Source organism: Homarus americanus, unplaced genomic scaffold, assembly GCF_018991925.1.
Source record: "Homarus americanus isolate GMGI-L3 unplaced genomic scaffold, GMGI_Hamer_2.0 scaffold48406, whole genome shotgun sequence".
Taxonomy (NCBI): domain Eukaryota; kingdom Metazoa; phylum Arthropoda; class Malacostraca; order Decapoda; family Nephropidae; genus Homarus; species Homarus americanus.
The window spans coordinates 2,241,180-2,261,853 of NW_024753828.1; the positions used below are offsets into that span (position 1 = coordinate 2,241,180).

The following is a 20,674-nucleotide window of genomic DNA, read 5'->3' on the forward strand; positions in this document are numbered from 1 at the left end:
AAATATACTGTAATCACTTGAAATCATGACAATTAACCATGATAAATAAAAAAAAAAAAAAAAATTAAATACTGTACTTTACTGTAAATACAGTATATTCTGTCAAACACTTGGCATCATTGTAAGTAAATGCCAATTACTTGGTGTCATTGTGTGCACTTATGATTCAATTTGGTATCTTTATAAAAACCTTTGGAGTCATTTGACGTAACTTGTGTATTGGCAATATCCTAAGTACTCGTGAAAACTATACCCAGCCGTTGTAAAACACCTGGTTTTACAATGAGCACCCATGGGGCAACTGGTGTCATTAAATCTTGGAGTTAAATGAGATCATTAGTACAGTACAGTACAGTACAGTACTTGTGAGGCACTAGGTATTACAGTATTATAAAATCTGTCTGGCACTTGGTGCCTCTGGTATCATTAGAAGCATTTGTGAAATATCTGGGGTCATTTTGAGCTTGGATGATACGGTACTGCTGAAATCATTATGAGATGTAATATAACATGAGGCCTTATCGCTTAAATGACAGCCATCATCAGTGGAAGTTAACTGTCGGGACAGTGGCCATCATAGTGGATGTTTCGTGTACCTTACATTCCATTTTTGCACATGTGGAGAGGGGGAGTAGAGAAAGCTTAGCCACCAGGTAAGGGTTAATGTTCAAGACGACCTTTCACTAATATTAGCTACTGGGTAATACCTGTGAGATCCTAGTACAGTACTGTATTGTATTATCGTAAGCAGTAATGATCCAATTTACATCAACATTTGAAGCATCTGTGGAAATGTGTGAGATGCAGAGAGAGTCCTTAACACATTGAGCAGAAGAATACTGTCAAAAGAGGCCCATAATGAGATCTAAGAAAGATGATAAACTCCCCAAGTAAAAGAAACTATCCAAAAACTTTTCTAATTACTAAACGAATATCAAATCAATTCCCTGAAACATGTAAAATTAAAAGTGTTATGAAGTTTGTGATATAATGTACAGAATTAAAGAATGACAATATGTTCCCCTGTGCCAACACCACCGTGGCAATTATCCTCCATGCCATGTTTGACTTAATATACCCTCCAAATATATGTTTACCAAGATAAGATTTCTATAACTCTAATCTTGGTATTCAAGTTTTTTCTTTTAGTTGAATGAGTGAAAATTAAGAAAACCAATGTCCTCACTATAGTATATAACTACTTCTTCATCATCCTCTACAACTGATAATTTGCAATATAATTGAACAATAAACAATTTAAATTTTTAAACAGATGGAAGGTTGAGTTTGTAAAGTAATATTTAGTTGTATGTAGTGGTAAACAAATGTACATACAGTACATTATATGAATTTTGTTTAAGGAGCTGACCAGTACTGTAGAGCAACTAAAATAAACAAATGGTGTAACTTAGGAAACAATATACAGTATGTGATGGTGTTCTGCAGAGTACTGTATAAAAATTATGGAATTTGTGATCATATTGTGACTAGTTATGAACAAGGGAATTATGTATGAATGTTGTGAGGAGTTATGAATGATGAAATAGTGTACAGTATGTTGTGATACAATCTGAATACTATATTGAATTATGTAACAGTGCTGGGAGGAGACACAGGCAATAAAATATTAGATAATACTATGATGAGTTATGAATGATTAAATGTGAGAGTTGTGATGAGTAAAGAATGATTAAATGTGAGAGTTGTGATGAGTAAAGAATGATTAAATGTGAGAGTTGTGATGAGTAACGAATGATTAAATGTGAGAGTTGTGATGAGTAAAGAATGATTAAATGTGAGAGTTGTGATGAGTAAAGAATGATTAAATGTGAGAGTTGTGATGAGTAAAGAATGATTAAATGTGAGAGTTGTGATGAGTAAAGAATGATTAAATGTGCCAGTTGTGATGAGTCAATGAACTGAATATTGTGTCCGGTGCTAATATAATACGCACAGGACAATTTAGTTTGGGTTACGGTTTAGGTCATAATATTTTAGGTGGTGTAAAATAATCCTCGAAGTAGAACATATAGTATTAGGACTACTGTACTGTACATTCAACACCGTCCAGTAACGGTTAGCAACACGGTTAAAATTTACTTTAGATTCTTCATTATTTGCTTATACAGTACCAGGGAAATCCACTGAATCAGTGCATAGACTATTGTTTTAATAATTAGTTAGAAAAAGTAATTAAATTCCAGAAGATTTGATAGTGTGGCAGTGATGAAATTATTTAACTGTGGTACAGTAGGCCTCATCTTTTTACCTTTGCATATTTATATGTACAGTAGTCATAGTAGCTTCACTAATAAGTCATTTAGGCATAAATCACTATTCCAGTTCCTTTTTCATACAGTAGTTTTGTAATGTCAATTTACAGTCACTTTTTAATTCAAAAGTGAATTTGATCAAGGGGGCTAAGTTGTTAAGTAGTAGCCAAAAACTTATTACTGTACATCATCACAAGGCCACAAGCACTGTTTTTAAAATGTGAGAAACAAGCCCCTTAAGTTTTTCGTTTGTTACTCCATAACCACAAACCAATCTATGTCAGTGCTATTTTCGACCATGTGAGAGTAACACAAAGCCACAAATCCAAGCTCCATAAGACAGAACTCAACTTAGAAAATAAGTTGGTATATACCAATACTGCAACTCCATTTTCCCCATGGTGGCACTTGCGGCCTTATGCTTCTGAGGCCCTCATATACTGTATAAACCAAACGGCAGAAGGTGGTAAAATATTACTAAGTTTAATCTCTTCTAAAAATAATTCCATGTATAAGTTGCTCAACACTGGTGAAAGAGGATTACCCATCATTATACCTTTTTTAACATAATATTCTCCATTGAATTCAAATTAATAATCCTTAATAAACAGTTAAATTTAATAAAAACACTGTTTGCACAGGGCAAGGAAATATTTTCCAGGGAATCTGCGAGGAAACCAAACAAATCATCAACTGGGACCTTTGTAAACAATGACACAGTAGTGTATTACATCAAAACTAACCAGTGTCTTGAATAAAGACGAAAGCTAAGGTACTCCGTTGTTTCCATTTTCCCGTGTGATTTTATCAAGATATATATATATATATATATATATATATATATATATATATATATATATATATATATATATATATATATATATATATATATATATATATATATATATATATATATATATATATATATGAGAGAGAGACTGTTTTGATGTGCCACAATGATACTGTACAGGTATTACATTATGTGGCAATGTTGTGACGAGATATGAACGATGATATACTGTAAGTACTGGATGAAAGTTGAGTTGGGTTGTGAATGATGATGATACACAAGTCATGATGTTTTGTCACGAGTAATGAGCGGTACTTCATATGAGTGTTGCGCGATTGGTTGTGAAAGATGAATATACAGTACTAGAATATATTGTGAACGATCATGATCGGTGATACTTGTCTACAGTAATGTATGGCATAACACAACATTTTGAGACACATTCAAACATAAGACAATCATGCTGAGAGGGACGGGGCGAGGAGATGGTAGTTGGGTGATGAGGGTTATGAAACAAGGGCCCAGGTGATGTGGGACGAGTGATGGGTCCAGGGTTATGAAACAAGGGCCCAGGTGATGAGGGATGAGTGATGGGTCCAGGGTTATGAAACAAGGGCCCAGGTGATGAGGGATGAGTGATGGGTCCAGGGTTATGAAACAAGGGCCCAGGTGATGTGGGACGAGTGATGGGTCCAGGGTTATGAAACAAGGGCCCAGGTGATGAGGGATGAGTGATGGGTCCAGGGTTATGAAACAAGGGCCCAGGTGATGAGGGGAGTGATAGATGGGTCCAGGTTGGAAACAAGGGCCCAGGTGATGAGGGCTGATGGGTCGAGGTTGTGAAACAAGGGCCCAGGATGAGGGCTGAGTGATGGGTCCAGGTTAAAACAAGGGCCCAGGTGATGAGGGGATGAGTGATGGGTCCAAAACAAGGGCCCAGGTGATGAGGGCTGAGTGATGGGTCCAGGTTGTGATGGGAGGATGAGTGATGGGTCCAGGTTGTGAAACAAGGGCCCAGGTGATGAGGGCTGAGTGATGGGTCCAGGGTTGTGAAATGGGAGCTCCAGTGCGGGGGCTGGGGGAACAGGAACTAGGGGATGGAGTCTAGATGGCTGGCTGGAAGTCGAAGAACGTAGGCATGGGGACTACAGCTGGGAAATGGGGCTGGGGACTGGGCTGGGCGTAGGGGGAGGGGAATATGGGGCTGGGGAGGGGGGAAGGGGAAACATGGGGTGAGAAGGATGGGCAACGGGATGGAGAAGGAGAACAGGACTAGATGACGTAGGATGGAGGACGGCAAGTTGGTGTCGGGGGCTGAGGGGAAGGAGACAGGGACTGGGTTTGGATAACGGGGCTGAGGATTGTGAAACTGGGGCTGCGGGACAATTGTTGAGGAATGGAGGATATGCTGGGGGACAGAGGATTTAGGTTACAGTGACTTTGGTGGTGTGGACAAGCTAGGGAATGAGGTTGACGAATGGTGGATGGAGACAGGCCTGGGGAGCGGGAGGTCGAACACGGTCTATCACCTTTTATAGGTTGTGCCGAGCGCCGCCGTCTGCGTCTGGCGGAGTCTTCTGAAGTGGCACCAGAGGACACGTCAGACAGGTCCTCGGAGTCCTCGTGTCGAGACGATGATGTAGCAGCACCACCACCTGCATAAGATCCGTACCCTGACGATGCCGAGGAGGCAAGAGCTGTGTAAGAGCTGCTGAGCCTGGGAGGAGGAAGGCCACCATAACTTGGTGCAGCATCCACCCCGCTCAGACGTGATGTACACCCACTCACCCCACTCGTCGTCGACAGCAGACGGGGCATGGGCGAGGTGGCCGTGGTCAGTGTTGCTGCTTGGCGAGGGTGTATGGAGCTACCAGGCCCACTCACCCCACATATACCCTCACCTGTGTATGCAGTAACTGTCACAATCCACTCTCTTCATTATACAACAGAAACTTCACTTGGTAGTTTAATATAGTGTGTGTGTGTGTGTGTGTGTGTGTGTGTGTGTGTGTGTGTGTGTGTGTGTGTGTGTGTGTGTGTGTGTGTGTGTGTGTGTGTGTGTGTGTTCAAGGCTAGTCGGCCATAAGGTCACCTCTATAAGTGTGACTTTAAGGAGTAAAAGCTATTGCCAACACAACCACAACAACTACACCCTAAGTTAAAGAGCTGTATGACAAAGTGTCAAGGGATAATCTCAGAAGATCAGACAGTTCGCCAACTACAGTACACCTCCGAACACTACTGGATGTAACACAAGACTAATGCGCCTCCGTACACTACTGGACGTGCTTCAACCCTTGTCTCATCTTCACAACCACCATGATACTGATGGTATAACTGCTGACGTCTGCTAACAGTATGTTACTTAACCCCTTCATGCATAATGTTTCCGAAAACAGACCCATAGAAAAGAATAAGCGAAGTCAAAGGTTTCATTAATGATTGTGACTTCGATTGTTTACACACAGAAGTTGGATTATGAATCCATTTATTGCAAAAATGTCAGAAAAAACAATATTAACAATTCACCATACCAAATGACCTCACAACATTTCCCACCTGGTGGACAAAGGTGGTAGATATTTAGACTACTGTACATATCACTATACACGTCTCCACCAAGGCCGTTTCTTGGTGTGCTCAACATGTAAGTGTGTGTTAATGATACAAAATTCAAGTTTTGGGTTTTTTTGTAGCGGTGTTGTAAAGGTCAGTGTATGAGGCAGGTTAGCATTCCCTGCCTCAGTAGTGCCAACACGACTAGCGGCTTGTGGCCACTTCCACACTTACACTGAGCCTTGCCTCTGCCTCACTCCCAACCTACACCAAAGTGTTGGCACCACACCTACCAGCACACATCTAAAATTAGCTCAATACCCTTCTCTTAGGTGGGCCTCGGGGCCATCCCAGGCTCTTCGAGGACAACTTCGCTCCAAACCCTCCACTTATTGACATCTCTCTTAAGTCTTACTTGGGTGGATAACCCATTTCTCCTGCAGTATCGTATCCTCTCAATAGTATCCCTCTACCCCGGGCCATAACCCTCTACCCCGGGCCTTAACCCTCTACCCCGGGCCTTAACCCTCAACCCCGGGCCTTAACCCTCTACCCTTAACCCTCTACCCCGGGCCTTAACCCTCTACCCCGGGCCTTAACCATGTACCCCGGACCTTAACCCTCCACACTTAAGTACCAATATCATAGTTTATATATGCATATTTATATTCTTTGTTCATACTGATACTGTAGATAATTGATATTGAAATAGTTAATTTAGCGAGAAACAGTGAACAATACTGACGTGGCTGAGCCTGAGTACAGTACTCCTAGATATATACATGTTAAAAATAATAATGCTTATCTCAGTGACTTATTATATACCATTAAGCATCATCTGGAAGACCACACGTTAGTAAACACAAACTATAATGTTTACACCTGTAGCACATTTTTGTTAAAGTTACCACGTTTATCAGAGTTGTTTTTTCTTCATTTGTTTTCATAGACACAAGTGTATGATCTTAATAAATACTTCGCTCAACCGGATATTGATATATTATACGTAGACCTGAGGTGAAGCAGTGTATGAGACTGTGAGGTGAAGCAGTGTATGAGACTGTGAGGTGAAGCAGTGTATGAGACCGTGAGGTGAAGCAGTGTATGGGACTGTGAGGTGCAGCAGTGTATGAGACAGTGAGGTGGAGCAGTGTATGAGACAGTGAGGTGGAGCAGTGTATGAGACTGTGAGGTGGAGCAGTGTATGAAGACAATGAGTGGAAGCAGTGTATGAGGGTGTGAGGTGAAGCAGTGTGTATGGGACTGTGAGTGCAGCAGTGTATGAGACTGAAGGGTGGAGCAGTGTATAGAGACTGTGAGGTGGATCAGTGTATATGAAGTGTGAGGTGGAGCAGTGTATGAGACTGAGGTGGAGCAGTGTATGAGACTGAGGTGGAGCAGTGTATGAGACTGTGAAGTGGAGCAGTGTATGAGACTGTGAGGTGAAGCAGTGTATGAGACTGAGGTGGAGCAGTGTATGAGACTGTGAGGTGGATCAGTGCATGAGACTGTGAAGTGGAGCAGTGAACAAGGATGTGGGGTGGGATGAGGTGGCACCTAGCGTCCACCTCCCCAGCTGCCCTCCAGTCCCCCTGCCCGTATGGGTCAACCAGGCCATGGAGTGTCGAGTTACGTGTGTTTGGATGTGTTTACGTGACTTGCCCGGTTCGAGCTCTAACACCTGCTTCCCCAACTATGTAGTTAAAGAGGTACTGATATTGATATTAGTATTCCCAAGTATGACTCATTTAAACATTTATTAAAAAAAAACCTAAGTTATGGCAAAGTCCCCCCTTTATTTTATGTTTCACCATTATGCAACACCAGTACAAGACACTTCATAAAAGATAATCAAGACCTAAAATATAAGCACATGAATTCCTATAACAGACAGTATCTTATTTCTAACTCAACATCCCCAAGTTATTAACCTTTCATACCTAGCGTGTGGTCACTCGCCCCTGAACCTTCCTCACCTCATATTTCGCCCACGATGTCCAATAACTGGCCCCACGTTTAATAAATCTGCCCTGACTGTCCCTTCCTCAGCTTAATATACTGTATCTTATAATAAACAAGTAAATAAATACACTGAAGTTATACTGCACCAGGAATTAAGCTTGGCGCACTTTGAGGTTTAGTACTGTACAAGACTGGGGTGGAGTAGTGTACAAGAGTGAGGTGGAGTGGTGTACAAGACTGGGGTGGAGTAGTGTACAAGAAATGAGGTGGAATAGTGTATCAGAGCGAGGTGGAGTAGTGTATGAGAGAGAGGTGGAGTGGTGTACAAGACTGGGGTGGAGTAGTGTACAAGAGTGAGGTGGAATAGTGTATCAGAGTGAGGTGGAGTAGTGTATGAGAGAGAGGTGGAGTAGTGTATCAGAGTGAGGTGGAATAGTGTATCAGAGCGAGGTGGAGTAGTGTATGAGAGAGAGGTGGAGTAGTGTATCAGAGTGAGGTGGATTAGTGTACAAGACTGGGGTGGAGTAGTGTACAAGACTGGGGTGGAGTGGTGTATAAGACTGGGGTGGGTTAGTGTACAAGACTGGGGTGGAGTAGTGTACAAGACTGGGGTGGAGTGGTGTACAAGACTGGGGTGGAGTAGTGTATCAGAGTGGGTGGAGAGGTACATGACTGAGGTGGAGTAGTGTACAACACTGAGGTGGGAGTAGTGTATCAGAGTGAGGTGAGTAGTGTACATGACTGTGGTGGGAGTAGTGTACATGACTGTGGTGGAGTACTGTACCAGGTGAGGTGGAGGGTGTACATGACTGTGGTGGAGTAGTGTACAACACTGAGGTGAGTGGTGTATCAGAGTGAGGTGGGAGTAGTGTACATGACTGAGGTGGGAGTAGTGTGCAACACTGAGGGGTGGAGTAGTGTATCAGAGTGAGGTGGAGTAGTGTGCATGACTGTGGTGGAGAGTGTACAACACTGAGGTGGAGTAGTGTACAAGACTGGGATGGGAGAGGTACCAGAGTGAGGTGGAGTAGTGCACATGACTGAGGTGGAGTAGTGTACAAGACTGTGGTGGAGTAGTGTACATGACTGAGGTGGAGTGGTGCACATGACTGAGGTGGAGTAGTGTACATGACTGTGGTGGAGTAGTACATGACTGTGGTGGAGTAGTGTACATGACTGTGGTGGAGTAGTACCAGAGTGAGGTGGAGTAGTGCACATGACTGAGGGAGAAGTGCACATGACTGAGGTGGAGTAGTGTACATGACTGTGGTGGAGTGGTGTACCAGAGTGAGGTGGAGTAGGTACATGACTGTGGTGGAGTAGTGTACCAGAGTGAGGTGGAGTAGTGTACAAGACTGGGGGGAGTAGTGTACAAGACTGGGGTGAGTGGTGTATAAGACTGGGGTGGAGTGGTGTACAAGACTGGGGTGGAATGGTGTACAAAAACTGGGTGAGTAGTGTACAAGACTGGGGAGTGAGGGAGATAAGGCTGGGGTGGAGTAGTGTATAAGACTGGGGGTAGTAAGGAAGACTGGGGTGGAGTAGTGTACAAGACTGGGGTGGAGTAGCAAGACTGGGGAGGAGGGTATAAGACTGAGTGGGAGAAGACACGACTGGGGTGGAGGTAGTGACAAGACTGGGGTGGAGGGTGTACAAGACTGGGGTGGAGATTGTACAAGACTGGGGAGGAGTGGTACAAGACTGGGGTGGAGATATATGACTGGGGTGGAGGGAAAGACTGGGTGGAGTAGTGTACAAGACTGGGGTGGAGGGTGTACAAGACTGGGGAGGAGTGGTGTATAAGACTGGGTGAGTAACAAGACTGGGGTGGAGTGGTGTCAAGACTGGGGTGGAGTGGTACAAGACTGGGTGGAGTGGTGTACATGACTGGGGTGGAGGTGTACAAGACTGGGGGTGGGAGTAGTGTACAAGACTGGGTGAGTAGTGCAAGACTGGGGTGGAGAGTGTAAGACTGGGGTGGAATAGTGTACAGCCATGTGAGGTGACCAGCATACAGAATATATGGATGAAGTTAAAATTGATGTAAAGTGACGTGTTGTACAAATATATGAGGTGTACACAAGGATGTACGGTGGATTATAGTACAGTGTGTGAGGTAGAGTCCTGAATAAGTACATGAAGAAGGGTACAGTACAAAATCTGAGATGAATTAGAGGTTGTGTAGTGTACAGGGATGTGTAGTGTACAGTGATGTGAGGTTGTGTAGTGTACAAGGGTGTGTGGTTGTGCACAGGGATGTGAGGTTGTGTAGTGTACAGGGATGTGAGGTTGTGGTGTGTACAGGGATGTGAGGTTTTGTAGTGTACATGGATGTGAGGTTGACTAGTGTACAGGGATGTGAGGGGTTGTGTGGTGTGCAGGGATGTGAGGTTGTGTAGTGTACAGGGATGTGAGGTTGTATAGTGTACATGGATGTGGGAGGTTGTGTAGTGTACAGGGATGTGAGGGTTTGACTAGTGTACAGGGATGTGAGGTTGACTAGTGTACAGTGTGAGGTTGACTTGTGTACAGGGATGTGAGGTTGACTAGTGTACAAGAATGTGAGGTTGTGTAGTGTACAGGGATGTGAGGTTGTGTACAGGGATGTGAGGTTGTGTAGTGTACAGGGATGTGAGGTTGTGTAGTGTACAGGGATGTGAGGTTGTGTAGTGTACAGGGATGTGAGGGTTGTGTAGTGTACAGGGATGTGGGGTTGACTAGTGTACAGGGATGTGAGGTTGTGTAGTGTACAGGGATGTGAGGCTGTGTGGTGTACAGGGATGTGAGGTTGTGTGTGTACAGGGATGTGAGGTTGTGTAGTGTACAGGATGTGAGGTTGACTAGTGTACAGGGATGTGAGGTTGTGTAGTGTACAGGGATGTGAGGCTGTGTGGTGTACAGGGATGTGAGGTTGTGTGTAGTGTACAGGGATGTGAGGGTTGTGTGTGTACAGGGATGTGAGGTTGTGTAGTGTACAGGGATGTGGGGTTGACTGGTGTACAAGGGATGTGGGTTGTGTGAGTGTACAGGGATGTGAGTTGACTGGTGTACAGGGATGTGAGGGTTGTGTGGTGTGTACAGGGATGTGAGGTTGTGTGGTATACAGGGATGTGAGGCTGTGTAGTGTACAGGGATGTGAGGTTGTGTAGTGTACAGGGATGTGAGGTTGTGTAGGTGTACAGGGATGTGAGGTTGTGGTGTACAGGGATGTGAGGTTGACTAGTGTACAGGGGATGTGAGGTTGTGTAGTGTACAGAGATGTGGGTTGTGTAGTGTGTACAGGGATGTGGGTTGAGTGGTGTACAGGGATGTGAGGTTGTGTAGTGTACAGGGATGTGATGTTTGTGTACAGGAATGTGAGGCTGGAGTGGTGTACAGGGATGTGAGGTTGTATGGTATACAGGGATGTGATGTTGTGTACAGGGATGTGAGGTTGTGTAGTGTAGGGATGTGAGGTTGTGTGAGTGTACAGGGATGTGTTGTGTAGTATACAGGGATGTGGGTTGTGTACAGGGATGTGAGGTTGTGTACAGGGATGTGAGGTTGTGTAGTGTACAGGGATGTGAGGTTGTGTAGTGTACAGGGGTGTGAGGTTGTGTACAGGGATGTGAGGTTGTGTACAGTGATGTGAGGTTGTGTAGTGTACAGGGATGTGAGGTTGTGTAGTATACAGGGATGTGAGGTTGTGTAGTGTACAGGGGTGTGAGGTTGTGTGTGTACAGGGATGTGAGGTTATGTAGTGTACAGTGATGTGAGGTTGTGTGGTGTACAGGGATGTGAGGTTGTGTGGTATACAGGGATGTGAGGTTGTGTACAGGGATGTGAGGTTATGTGGTGTGCAGGGATGTGAGGTTATGTAGTGTACAGTGATGTGAGGTTGTGTAGTGTACAGGGATGTGAGGTTGTGTGGTATACAGGGATGTGAGGTTGTGTAGTGTACAGGGATGTGAGGTTGTGTGGTATACAGGGATGTGGAGGTTGTGTAGTATACAGGGATGTGAGGTTGTGTAGTGTACAGGGATGTGAGGTTGTGTAGTGTGGGGATGTGATGTTGTGTACAGGGATGTGATGTTGTGTACAGGGATGTGAGGTTATGTAGTGTACAGTGATGTGAGGGTTGTGTAGTGTACAGTGATGTGAGGTTGTGTTGTGTACAGGGATGGAGAGAAGAATAGTGAACAGATAACATGCTGAGCCGTGTGAGGTGGAGTACAAGACAAGTGGTGGTGGTGGTGTACAAGACAAGTGTGAGGTGGAGTACAAGACAAGTGTGAGGTGGAGTACAAGACAAGTGTGAGGTGGAGTACAAGACAAGTGTGAGGTGGTGGGTGACGGCGGTGGTAATGGCTGTTATGGTGGTGATGTAAGTAGTAGTGGTGGTGGTGGTGATAGAGGTGGTGGTGGTGGTGATAGAGGTGGTGGTGGTGATAGAGGTGGTGGTGGTGGTGGTGGTGATAGAGGTGGTGGTGGTGGTGGTGGTGGTGGTGATAGAGGTGGCGGTGGTGGTGATAGAGGTGGGGTGGTGGTGAAGAGGTGGTGGTGGTGGTGATGAGGTGGTGGTGGTGGTGGTGGTGGTGATAGAGGTGGTGGTGGTGGTGATGGGGTGGCGGTGGTGGTAGATGAAAGGGTGGTAATGGTGACAATCAATCTAGTAGCCTCACCCCCCGCCCCACCTGTTCAATCACTGCTTCATCTTCCCTCTTGACCTCAGCTGGGGTGTCCCTCCCCTTCACACTTACTGCCCCTAACACTTACATAACACATGCCTAACACTTACTGCCTCTGATAACCAACCAGCCGACACCTTCACCCAGACAATACAAATTACAGACACTCAAACAAGACCACCAGACACAATCTAATGCCCATTAACCTCTACCCTTACACACACTCACCCTGCACCTTATACCCTTGACAACTTGACAGTAGTTAACACAATTCTACATGCATCATTCACTAGTAAACTATCCTACATATACATCCAACACTAACGGACATACAGTTAACATTAACACTAGTACTGTATATGCCATACATGTACTGTACTTCAAATAAAGGGCTGTTATACATTTCTACAGGATATTCCTACATACATCAAAAGTTAGCCCAGTCAGTCCTACATACAGTACACGTAACACGAGTAAACACAATGTTAAAACAAAACAAAAAACATAAACCAGTAAAGCCAATCCTAAACATATTTAACAGTGAATAAATTATGTAATACCACAACAATTATAACATTAAATCTTACGTAGAAGAATATAAAACACAAAATCAAGCGAGGTTTCGGTGATACTTAACATTAATAAACATAATCTTCTATACGGCTAACACTAATAAACATACGGTAGGCCTTTGTACACGTAACACTACAAAATTATACCTGTATCAATACACTGAAGGGATGGTGTGGTAACGAGGACTTAAAACAAACCTGAGGTCAGTGATAGGATACACCGAGTACAGTACTTTAAGCGAGAACTACATAGTTGTGGCATAAGAATGATTGATGTGAATACTTGTGGGAAAATTGAAATAGTATAGAAGGAGAATCAATATAGAGAGAGAAATATGGTATGTGTGTGAGTGGGAGGGAAGGACGGGCGCGGGGTGAGGAGAGTGGCTACAGGGCGCGGGGTGAGGAGAGTGGTTACAGCGCACGATAAACAAAGCCTGAGTGACGACGTTCAAGCACTAGTAAACAAACCTTAGCTGTGGCGTCACCTTATCTGAAGACGAAAATCAATACAGAGCACTTATTGAAAACACTTGATTAAAACAATGTGCATATAGTTTGAACATCACGTATATTCTTTGATGCGAGATAAGACTGAGAAGGGCAAATGGTACTGAGAGAACAGGTCAAGAAGTTCCCTGCCTCTCCTCTACAACGGCAATGTCACACTCCCAGACTCCCAGCCATTCGCGGCACTCCCAATCTTGCTCCCCTACCCACGCCTGACAAACCCATTACATCTCTCACCCCTCATTCAGTTTTTCACATATTTACTCTCAAATTTGCTCTTATGAACACAATTCCTACCAAAGTAACCTCAGTGATAACGGGCTAATTTATCAATATCAAAGTTATGGATACAATAAAGAGAATGTGGAGGAGGTGGATATGAATCAAAGATGTGTGGAGGAGCATGGGGTGGAGGTATCAAAAGTGCATCACATCACCTCTACATGGCAACTGTGTCCTCGCCCGTCCCGTATCTCCACTATAAGAACCTTACTTCACTACCACACCATTATTTCCACTTACCAACAACTGTACATCAAGTAACATGGATTACGAAGAATTCGTCATAAATGGCGTTGTGAAAGAGGTATCCTGCTAAACTCAGCATCCAGAGCTGGTCTCCCTCGACCACCCTCCATTTAGTGATGAGCTAGCCAAAATAACAAGGCCTCCATGGTCCTGGTGAAATTTTAGGCAAGATATATAAACCAGGATGACTCCTCCTGTCTCCTGACCCACCTGGTTCCACTCACTACAGGAACCTATATGGGGGTCAGGAAGGAGTCTCCCTAAAACCTCAAAGATGCCACCATCAAGATCTTGCTGCTGTCCACAACTGGCAAAATTCTCGAGCTTATCTTCTTAGACAGACTACTCCCAGAGTCACAATATGGTTCCCGACCATTTCCAGCCATCGACGACATGATATTTGCTCCTCAACAGATACAGTAGGAAAGTATCAAATGGAGCCGTGACCAGTACACAGTTTCTATCAACCTTAGTGTGATTTTTTACTTCATTAACAGAGAAGCCCTTTGAAGAACCCCAAGTTCCTCTGGCTGCACAACAGAGTTCATTACTGTTGTTAGAGAACTCCATTATGGAGTAAGCATTAGTGTCCTTCACAGTGGCATCCAGTTAAAGTTGTTCTCCGTCCAAATGGGAGTGAAACAAGATTGTGTAATGACACTGACCCTCCTTCTTGGCTGCCTTCCTTACCTGAGCCAATTTCAATCTGCCGGTGGGACTTCCAATACTAGATATAGGAATCTTTAACATATGTCGAATCCAAGCAGATGACCTCACTCCGGTCGTTCACATGGAACAAGACCTACAGTACAGCGGATCCTGAACACCTATAGTCCTATACCGATGTGACTGCACATTTTGGCCTCAAAATGAATGAACACAAGACACAAAATCTGTTCCAGATCGCCACTACTTCAGTGCAATAAAAGTTTAGTATTCCCTTTTATTTTATTCCTTATTTCTCTTAATTCTATTTATTAATTTACTTTTACTCTCTTATTCTCTAATTGTTTTCTTACTCTTTGCTTAGGCAAGTGAAGGAGGGAGAAAGGGAGGAGGTCGGTGGTTGAGGAAGGTGGAGGGTCTGCCTGTGGTCACTCGGCCCGGTAACCGATACGAGAGGAGAGGGAGGGAGAATGGAAGTAGACGAGGATAACTGAGAATAGGGGTAACCTGTGATAACTGAGACACTAGGGGACACAGGTGATAGTTATGTTATTACTCAAGAGTCACTGTATACCACCAAGACACTCATAATAAATCAACTTTTCTCAATAACAGGAGGGATGAATGATAACACTTATTAACGGTTACTGTATGTATTGAACACTGTCTTTTAAGATTGTCGTTTATACTTCAAAGCAATACCCTACACTCCTAACTAGCTTCAAAATATAACATCGCGTAAAGGGAGTTTATCATAGGGTACACTTATATATTTCGCCATGTTGATTCCACCGACCCAAACACACATGTCTACAATTAAACAACTCCAAACACAGACTCTGAGTTTTAAAATTGAGCGCACTCCAAGCTGGGTACTGCCCTTTTGCCTCCAGCCAATCAGCACAGTTACAGAGGGTATACCTATGATGTCACACTTACAGGTCACTGTGATTGGCTAGTGCCTCAGGCACTGTCAGCTTGGCGGGAATACGAGTATTTTCTCTAAAACAAAACATAATTTACTCTAAACTCATGGCACTGTTACATCAGCCCCCCATCCAGGTTAGCGTGAGCTTTCTATCAACATTAACCAGTAATGTGACTCCCATCACTTAACGGTACTGGCGCACCTAAACCACTACTATTAGCTTGAAGACAACTTATTTCTTACCTCTAAAAGTCAGGAATAAGGATGAGGAAGTGTAGTTTTTATTTTATTTTGCAGGAACTTTTCGTCCTGTTAGTTGTAGCACTTGTGAGTACGTTACCCCACCCCCCCCCTCCCCCTCCCCACTATTATAACTTTCTTTGAACTTCCTTTTTCACACCTCAGTGACCCTGAGTTTTTGTTGTTCCTTAATCAGTACCAATATTCATACACTGACGATGCTAGTGTCGTTCCTTTAGATGTACTGGATCGTATGTGTTACACCTCCTTCACCCAGTGTCGACACAATACTAACTCATATTGATCCTGATGCCTTTCTACACAACTCATTGGGTTACACCAACCCCAATTGTACCTATTACTTTCCTGACTCTCCCGAGTTCAGTTCTAGTCTTCTACTACCTCATTCCTTATCCTTAATTAGCCATAACATCAGCAGTATTCCCCTTCATCTAAATACCTTTTTAGATCAGTGTATAATTGTATATCTTCTATTGCCCACAAATTTGATGTACTTGGGTTCTGCGAGACCAAACTCACTAACGATATTGACCATTTGTATAACATTCCTAATTATAATAGACACTGCGTCAACACGTCACGACACAGTGGTGGTGTCGCCCTATATGTTGATATCAAGTATAACACTTCTGTAAGAGATGATTTAAAGGTTCAGGAGGAGTTCATGGAGAGTGTTTTCATTGAATTACGTAACGACACACGAAATATCCTAGTAGGAATAATCTACAGAAGACCCCACACTAACGTAAGGAACTTTCTTGATAAACTTTCAGAGCTTATCTCTATCATAAGTTCAGAGAGGAAACTTTGCTACATTACAGGAGATTTCAACCTTGGTGTATTAAAATCAGAAACCGACACCTCAGTATTAGACCTTCTTGCTACCTGTCATTCTAAACTCTTCTTCAACACTATAACCAAACCCACTAGAGTAACTGCCACCTCTGCCACTGTGATAGATCATATCTGGACTAGCAACACTCCTAACAATCTAGCAAGTGGAATTATTTATAACAATATCCCAGTTGTTGCCATGTATAAATCAGCCACAAGGTTTGAAAGGTCTAGTAGAGTCCCAATAAAATATATTACGCCGACAACATGCTCCTGTTTGAAAACAACTTAATGAATGCTAAGTGAAATCTTGTCTATGCCTCCGACAACCCTAATGTGAGCTGCTGCAACTTCTCTTGCATCTTCAATGCTTGCTTTGATAAACGCTTTCCCCTCAAGAATAAGTCAGTGAAAACTGTATCTATCTCCAAGCCCTATATTACGAGTAAAATCAAGGCAATGATAAAAGAAAAACACAAACTCCAAAGGAAATTTGCAAAAAGACCCATAACTTTCGCTGATGCTTATCGAAGTGTCAGAAATAAGAGTAACTCAGGCTGTTAGAAATGCCAGACTTAGCTATTATACAAATAAGTTCCAGTCAGCATCAGACAACATTAAGAATACCTGGAATATCATCAATTCTATTCGGAACAGGAACACCCAACCTTCGGCCCCCCACTCAGCTTTTATGATAAATGATTCAGTTGTAACGAAACCCTCCCTCATTACCAACCACTTCAATTACTATTTTATCAATGTTGGCAAAAATCTTGCAGAGATCATCCCTAATCACAATGAGGAATTTGGAGCCTACCTGCAAAACAGAGAGCAAAATGTGCTGTTCTTATCCCCCGTCACAGCAGATAAATTATTATTGACCATCATAAAAATGTCCAAAGATGCAGCAGCAGGCGACGACAATATACCAATGAGCATCATTAAGAAAGTAGCTCACCTATTACTACCTGTTCTCCAACACATTTGTAACTGCTCCTTCACTAGTGGTGTCTTTCTGGATAAACTGAAAATTGCTAAAGTTCACCCAACATATAAAAAATCTGGGGACAAAGGTCTTTTCAATAATTACCGCCCCATATCAGTCCTCCCAGAATTAAGTAAGATACTGGAGAAGCTGGCATGTAGTGGACTAAATTCCTTTTGCAGTGTCAATAACAGCCTTACAGACTCTCAGTTTGGATTTAGAGCTAGAAGATCAACTGAGAGTGCTCTGCTATCCTTTACTAATGACATCTTAAACTCCTTTGATGACAGTCAGTTCACAGTCGGTATATTAGGTTAGTAGGTATTTGGAAGCTACCAAACAGGGAGGTACTACCGCCTGGGAAGATATTGGAAGCATAATATGTTGTCTATGGTAGACCCTGCTGCTATATGGCATCACAAAAATTGTGACCAAGTCCCAGGTTGCTGATCTGACTTTCTGCCTCATTTACACACAATTGCAGGGTCTCAACTGTTTCACTTACTATTGACAACACAACATACATATATTGTTTCTCACTTTTGATCTTTTTTTCATTTTTGTATTTCTTTATGGTTCTTTATTATTATTATTATATTATTATTATTATTATTATTATTATTATTATTATTATTATTATTATTATTATTCTTTTTTTATTATTCTTACATTTTCGCCCCAGGCCCTGATGTGGGTCAGTGACCTGTGCCCGGGTGGGCTAATCCCCGTAAAAAAAAAAAACATTCCCGGACCTCTCTAAAGCCTTTGAGACTGTCGACCATACCATCCTCCTTTCAAAGCTTGAACATTACGGCGTTAGGGGCTCATCTCACAATTGGTTTACCTCAGATCTGTCTAATAGGAAGCAGTATGTCTGCTATAATAATCATCAATCTGACTCCTCACCAATTTTGTATGGCGTCCCCCAAGGCACCCTTCACGGTCCAATACTGTTCTTGTTGTACATAAACGATATAGTCCACTCCAGCACACTCATAAAATATAACTTATTTGCAGACGATAGTAATCTCTGTGCCAGCACCTCAGATCTTCATTCCTTGATGAGAACTATGAATACTGAATTGACTAAAGTCAGGACCTGGGTAACACGTAATAAACTGACCTTAAACCTTGAAAAAACGCACTACACAATCTTTCACAGAAGGAAAAACTTACCCCTAGATTTGGGCCCCCTGTACCTTGGTAATAAAGTCCTCAAACGCGAACAAAATACTAAATTCTTTGGGTTTATTGTTGATGAGAAACTTAATCGGAAGAACCACATACAAGCCATTCACAGTAAAGTCAATAAACAGTGCGGTATCATGCATCTCACTCGACAGTCACTCACTCTTCCAGCAATGAAAGAAATCTATCATGATCTTGTTTACCAACGCCTGATACACGTCACACACTATGGGAGGCATCTGGCTTTTCAAAAACAAAACCCCTGGTTACTGCACAAAAGAGAGTTGTGCGGAAAATGACCTACTTGAAAAGAACTGATCACACTAACGAACAATTTGCAAAATTGAAAATGGTAAAATTCGAGGATATTAATACCTACTGCTGTGCCCTATTTGTTTACAAATCTGTGAATCACTTGCTTGACAATAATTATTTCCAGTTCCGGAATAATCAAAGATACAACTCAAGACACCCAGACCTACTAAGACCACCCCCCATGCGCTCCTCTCAGTCCCAGACCTCCATAAAATATCACGGTGTGAAGGTGTGGAACAACTCCCCCCCCCCCCTCCTCCCGTCCGAGCAAAGATTATGCTCCCTTCATTTAAATCATCTCTTAAAAAATATCTATTGTCTAAGTATTAATAGTTTTTGTAATACCTACTTTATATTCCTGCTTTTATTGTACCACCAAAACCGTTTTATCATAAATTATCATGTCGATAGATATAAATTACCATTGCAATAAATATATTTGCCAACTAGACATGATACTGGCAGCTTTGACCTCTTGTTCCACCTTAATACTACCCATGTTGTTCTGCTTCCCTCCCTTATCATATTTATGTATATCAACTCCACTGTAAAGTATGTATATACTTATAATGTAAAAAAGAATATATATATATATAAACAAATAAAATAAATAAAATAAATAAATATCGAAGTGATAACCGTGATAACATTGATATGTTACCACCATGCTATGTGTACGATTCCAGATGATACTAAATGTTACTTATACTTCCTTGAGATAAATATACAGTATATATCAGGTGCCTTCAAGAGAGCTCAGGCTCTCACTGGCTCAGCCATGTTAATATTATTATTTATTTTCGACTCTGCATCTATGTTCTTCTGGCTCAATAAACTGTTTCAATATGAATATCACAAATCTACGCATACCGTGAAGTCCCACTGATACCATTTGGCTTGTTTACATTGAAACGCTTCCAGCGACCATTTCATACACAGAAGCACTTTATTAGCTGGAGGAAAATGTTGATGCTAGGGAGGTGGAGGGAGCATGTTGAACCTTGGTAAGTGGAGGGCAGATTGCAGCATGGAGCCTTGGTAAGTGGGGGAGCTGTTGGACACTGGGTGAGCTGTTGACACTATGTCGGTGGGGAGCTGTTGACACTGTGAGGTGTGGCACTGTGGGTGTTGACACTGGCTGTTGACACTATGTAGGTGGACACTATGGTGTGGGGCTATGTGACACTGTGTAGGGGGGAGCTGTTGTAGAGCACTATGTACTATGTGGGTGGGGAGCTGTTGACAATATGTAGGTGGGAAGCTGTTGACACTATGTGGGGGAGCTGTTGAGCTACACTATGTGGGTGGGGAGCTGTTGACACTGTGGGTGGGGAGCTGTTGACACTATGTGGGGAGCTGTTGACACTATGTAGCAGCTGCTGGGTGGGGCTGCTGACACTATGTGGGTGGGGAGCTGTTGACACTATGTGGGGCTGTTGACTCTATGTGGGTGGGGCTGTTGACACTGTGGGTGGGGCTGTTGACACTATGTGGGGGCTGTTCCTCTATGTGGGTGGGGGCTATTGACACTTGACTCTATGTACTGTGGGTGGGGGCCTGCCAACTTGACACTGTGGGTGGGGCTGTTGACACTATGTAGGGGGCTGTTGACTCTATGGGTGGGGAACTGTGACACTGT

At 43.1% G+C, this 20,674-nt stretch overlaps 1 protein-coding gene across 16 annotated transcripts in view; it reads right to left on the bottom strand.

The window, feature by feature from the left end:
- Positions 1-20,674, bottom strand: part of LOC121855582 (liprin-beta-1-like) — a 214,986-nt gene that overhangs the window by 107,720 nt on the left and 86,592 nt on the right. For 3 of the 16 annotated variants that reach the window (XM_042350609.1, XM_042350607.1, XM_042350608.1), the window contains exon 3: positions 4,593-4,964. The exons of the other annotated variants lie outside the window; for them this stretch is intronic. In XM_042350609.1, the coding sequence (XP_042206543.1) occupies positions 4,593-4,964 (372 nt within the window). The remainder of the gene's footprint in view (positions 1-4,592; positions 4,965-20,674) is intronic. 16 annotated transcript variants of the gene reach the window in all.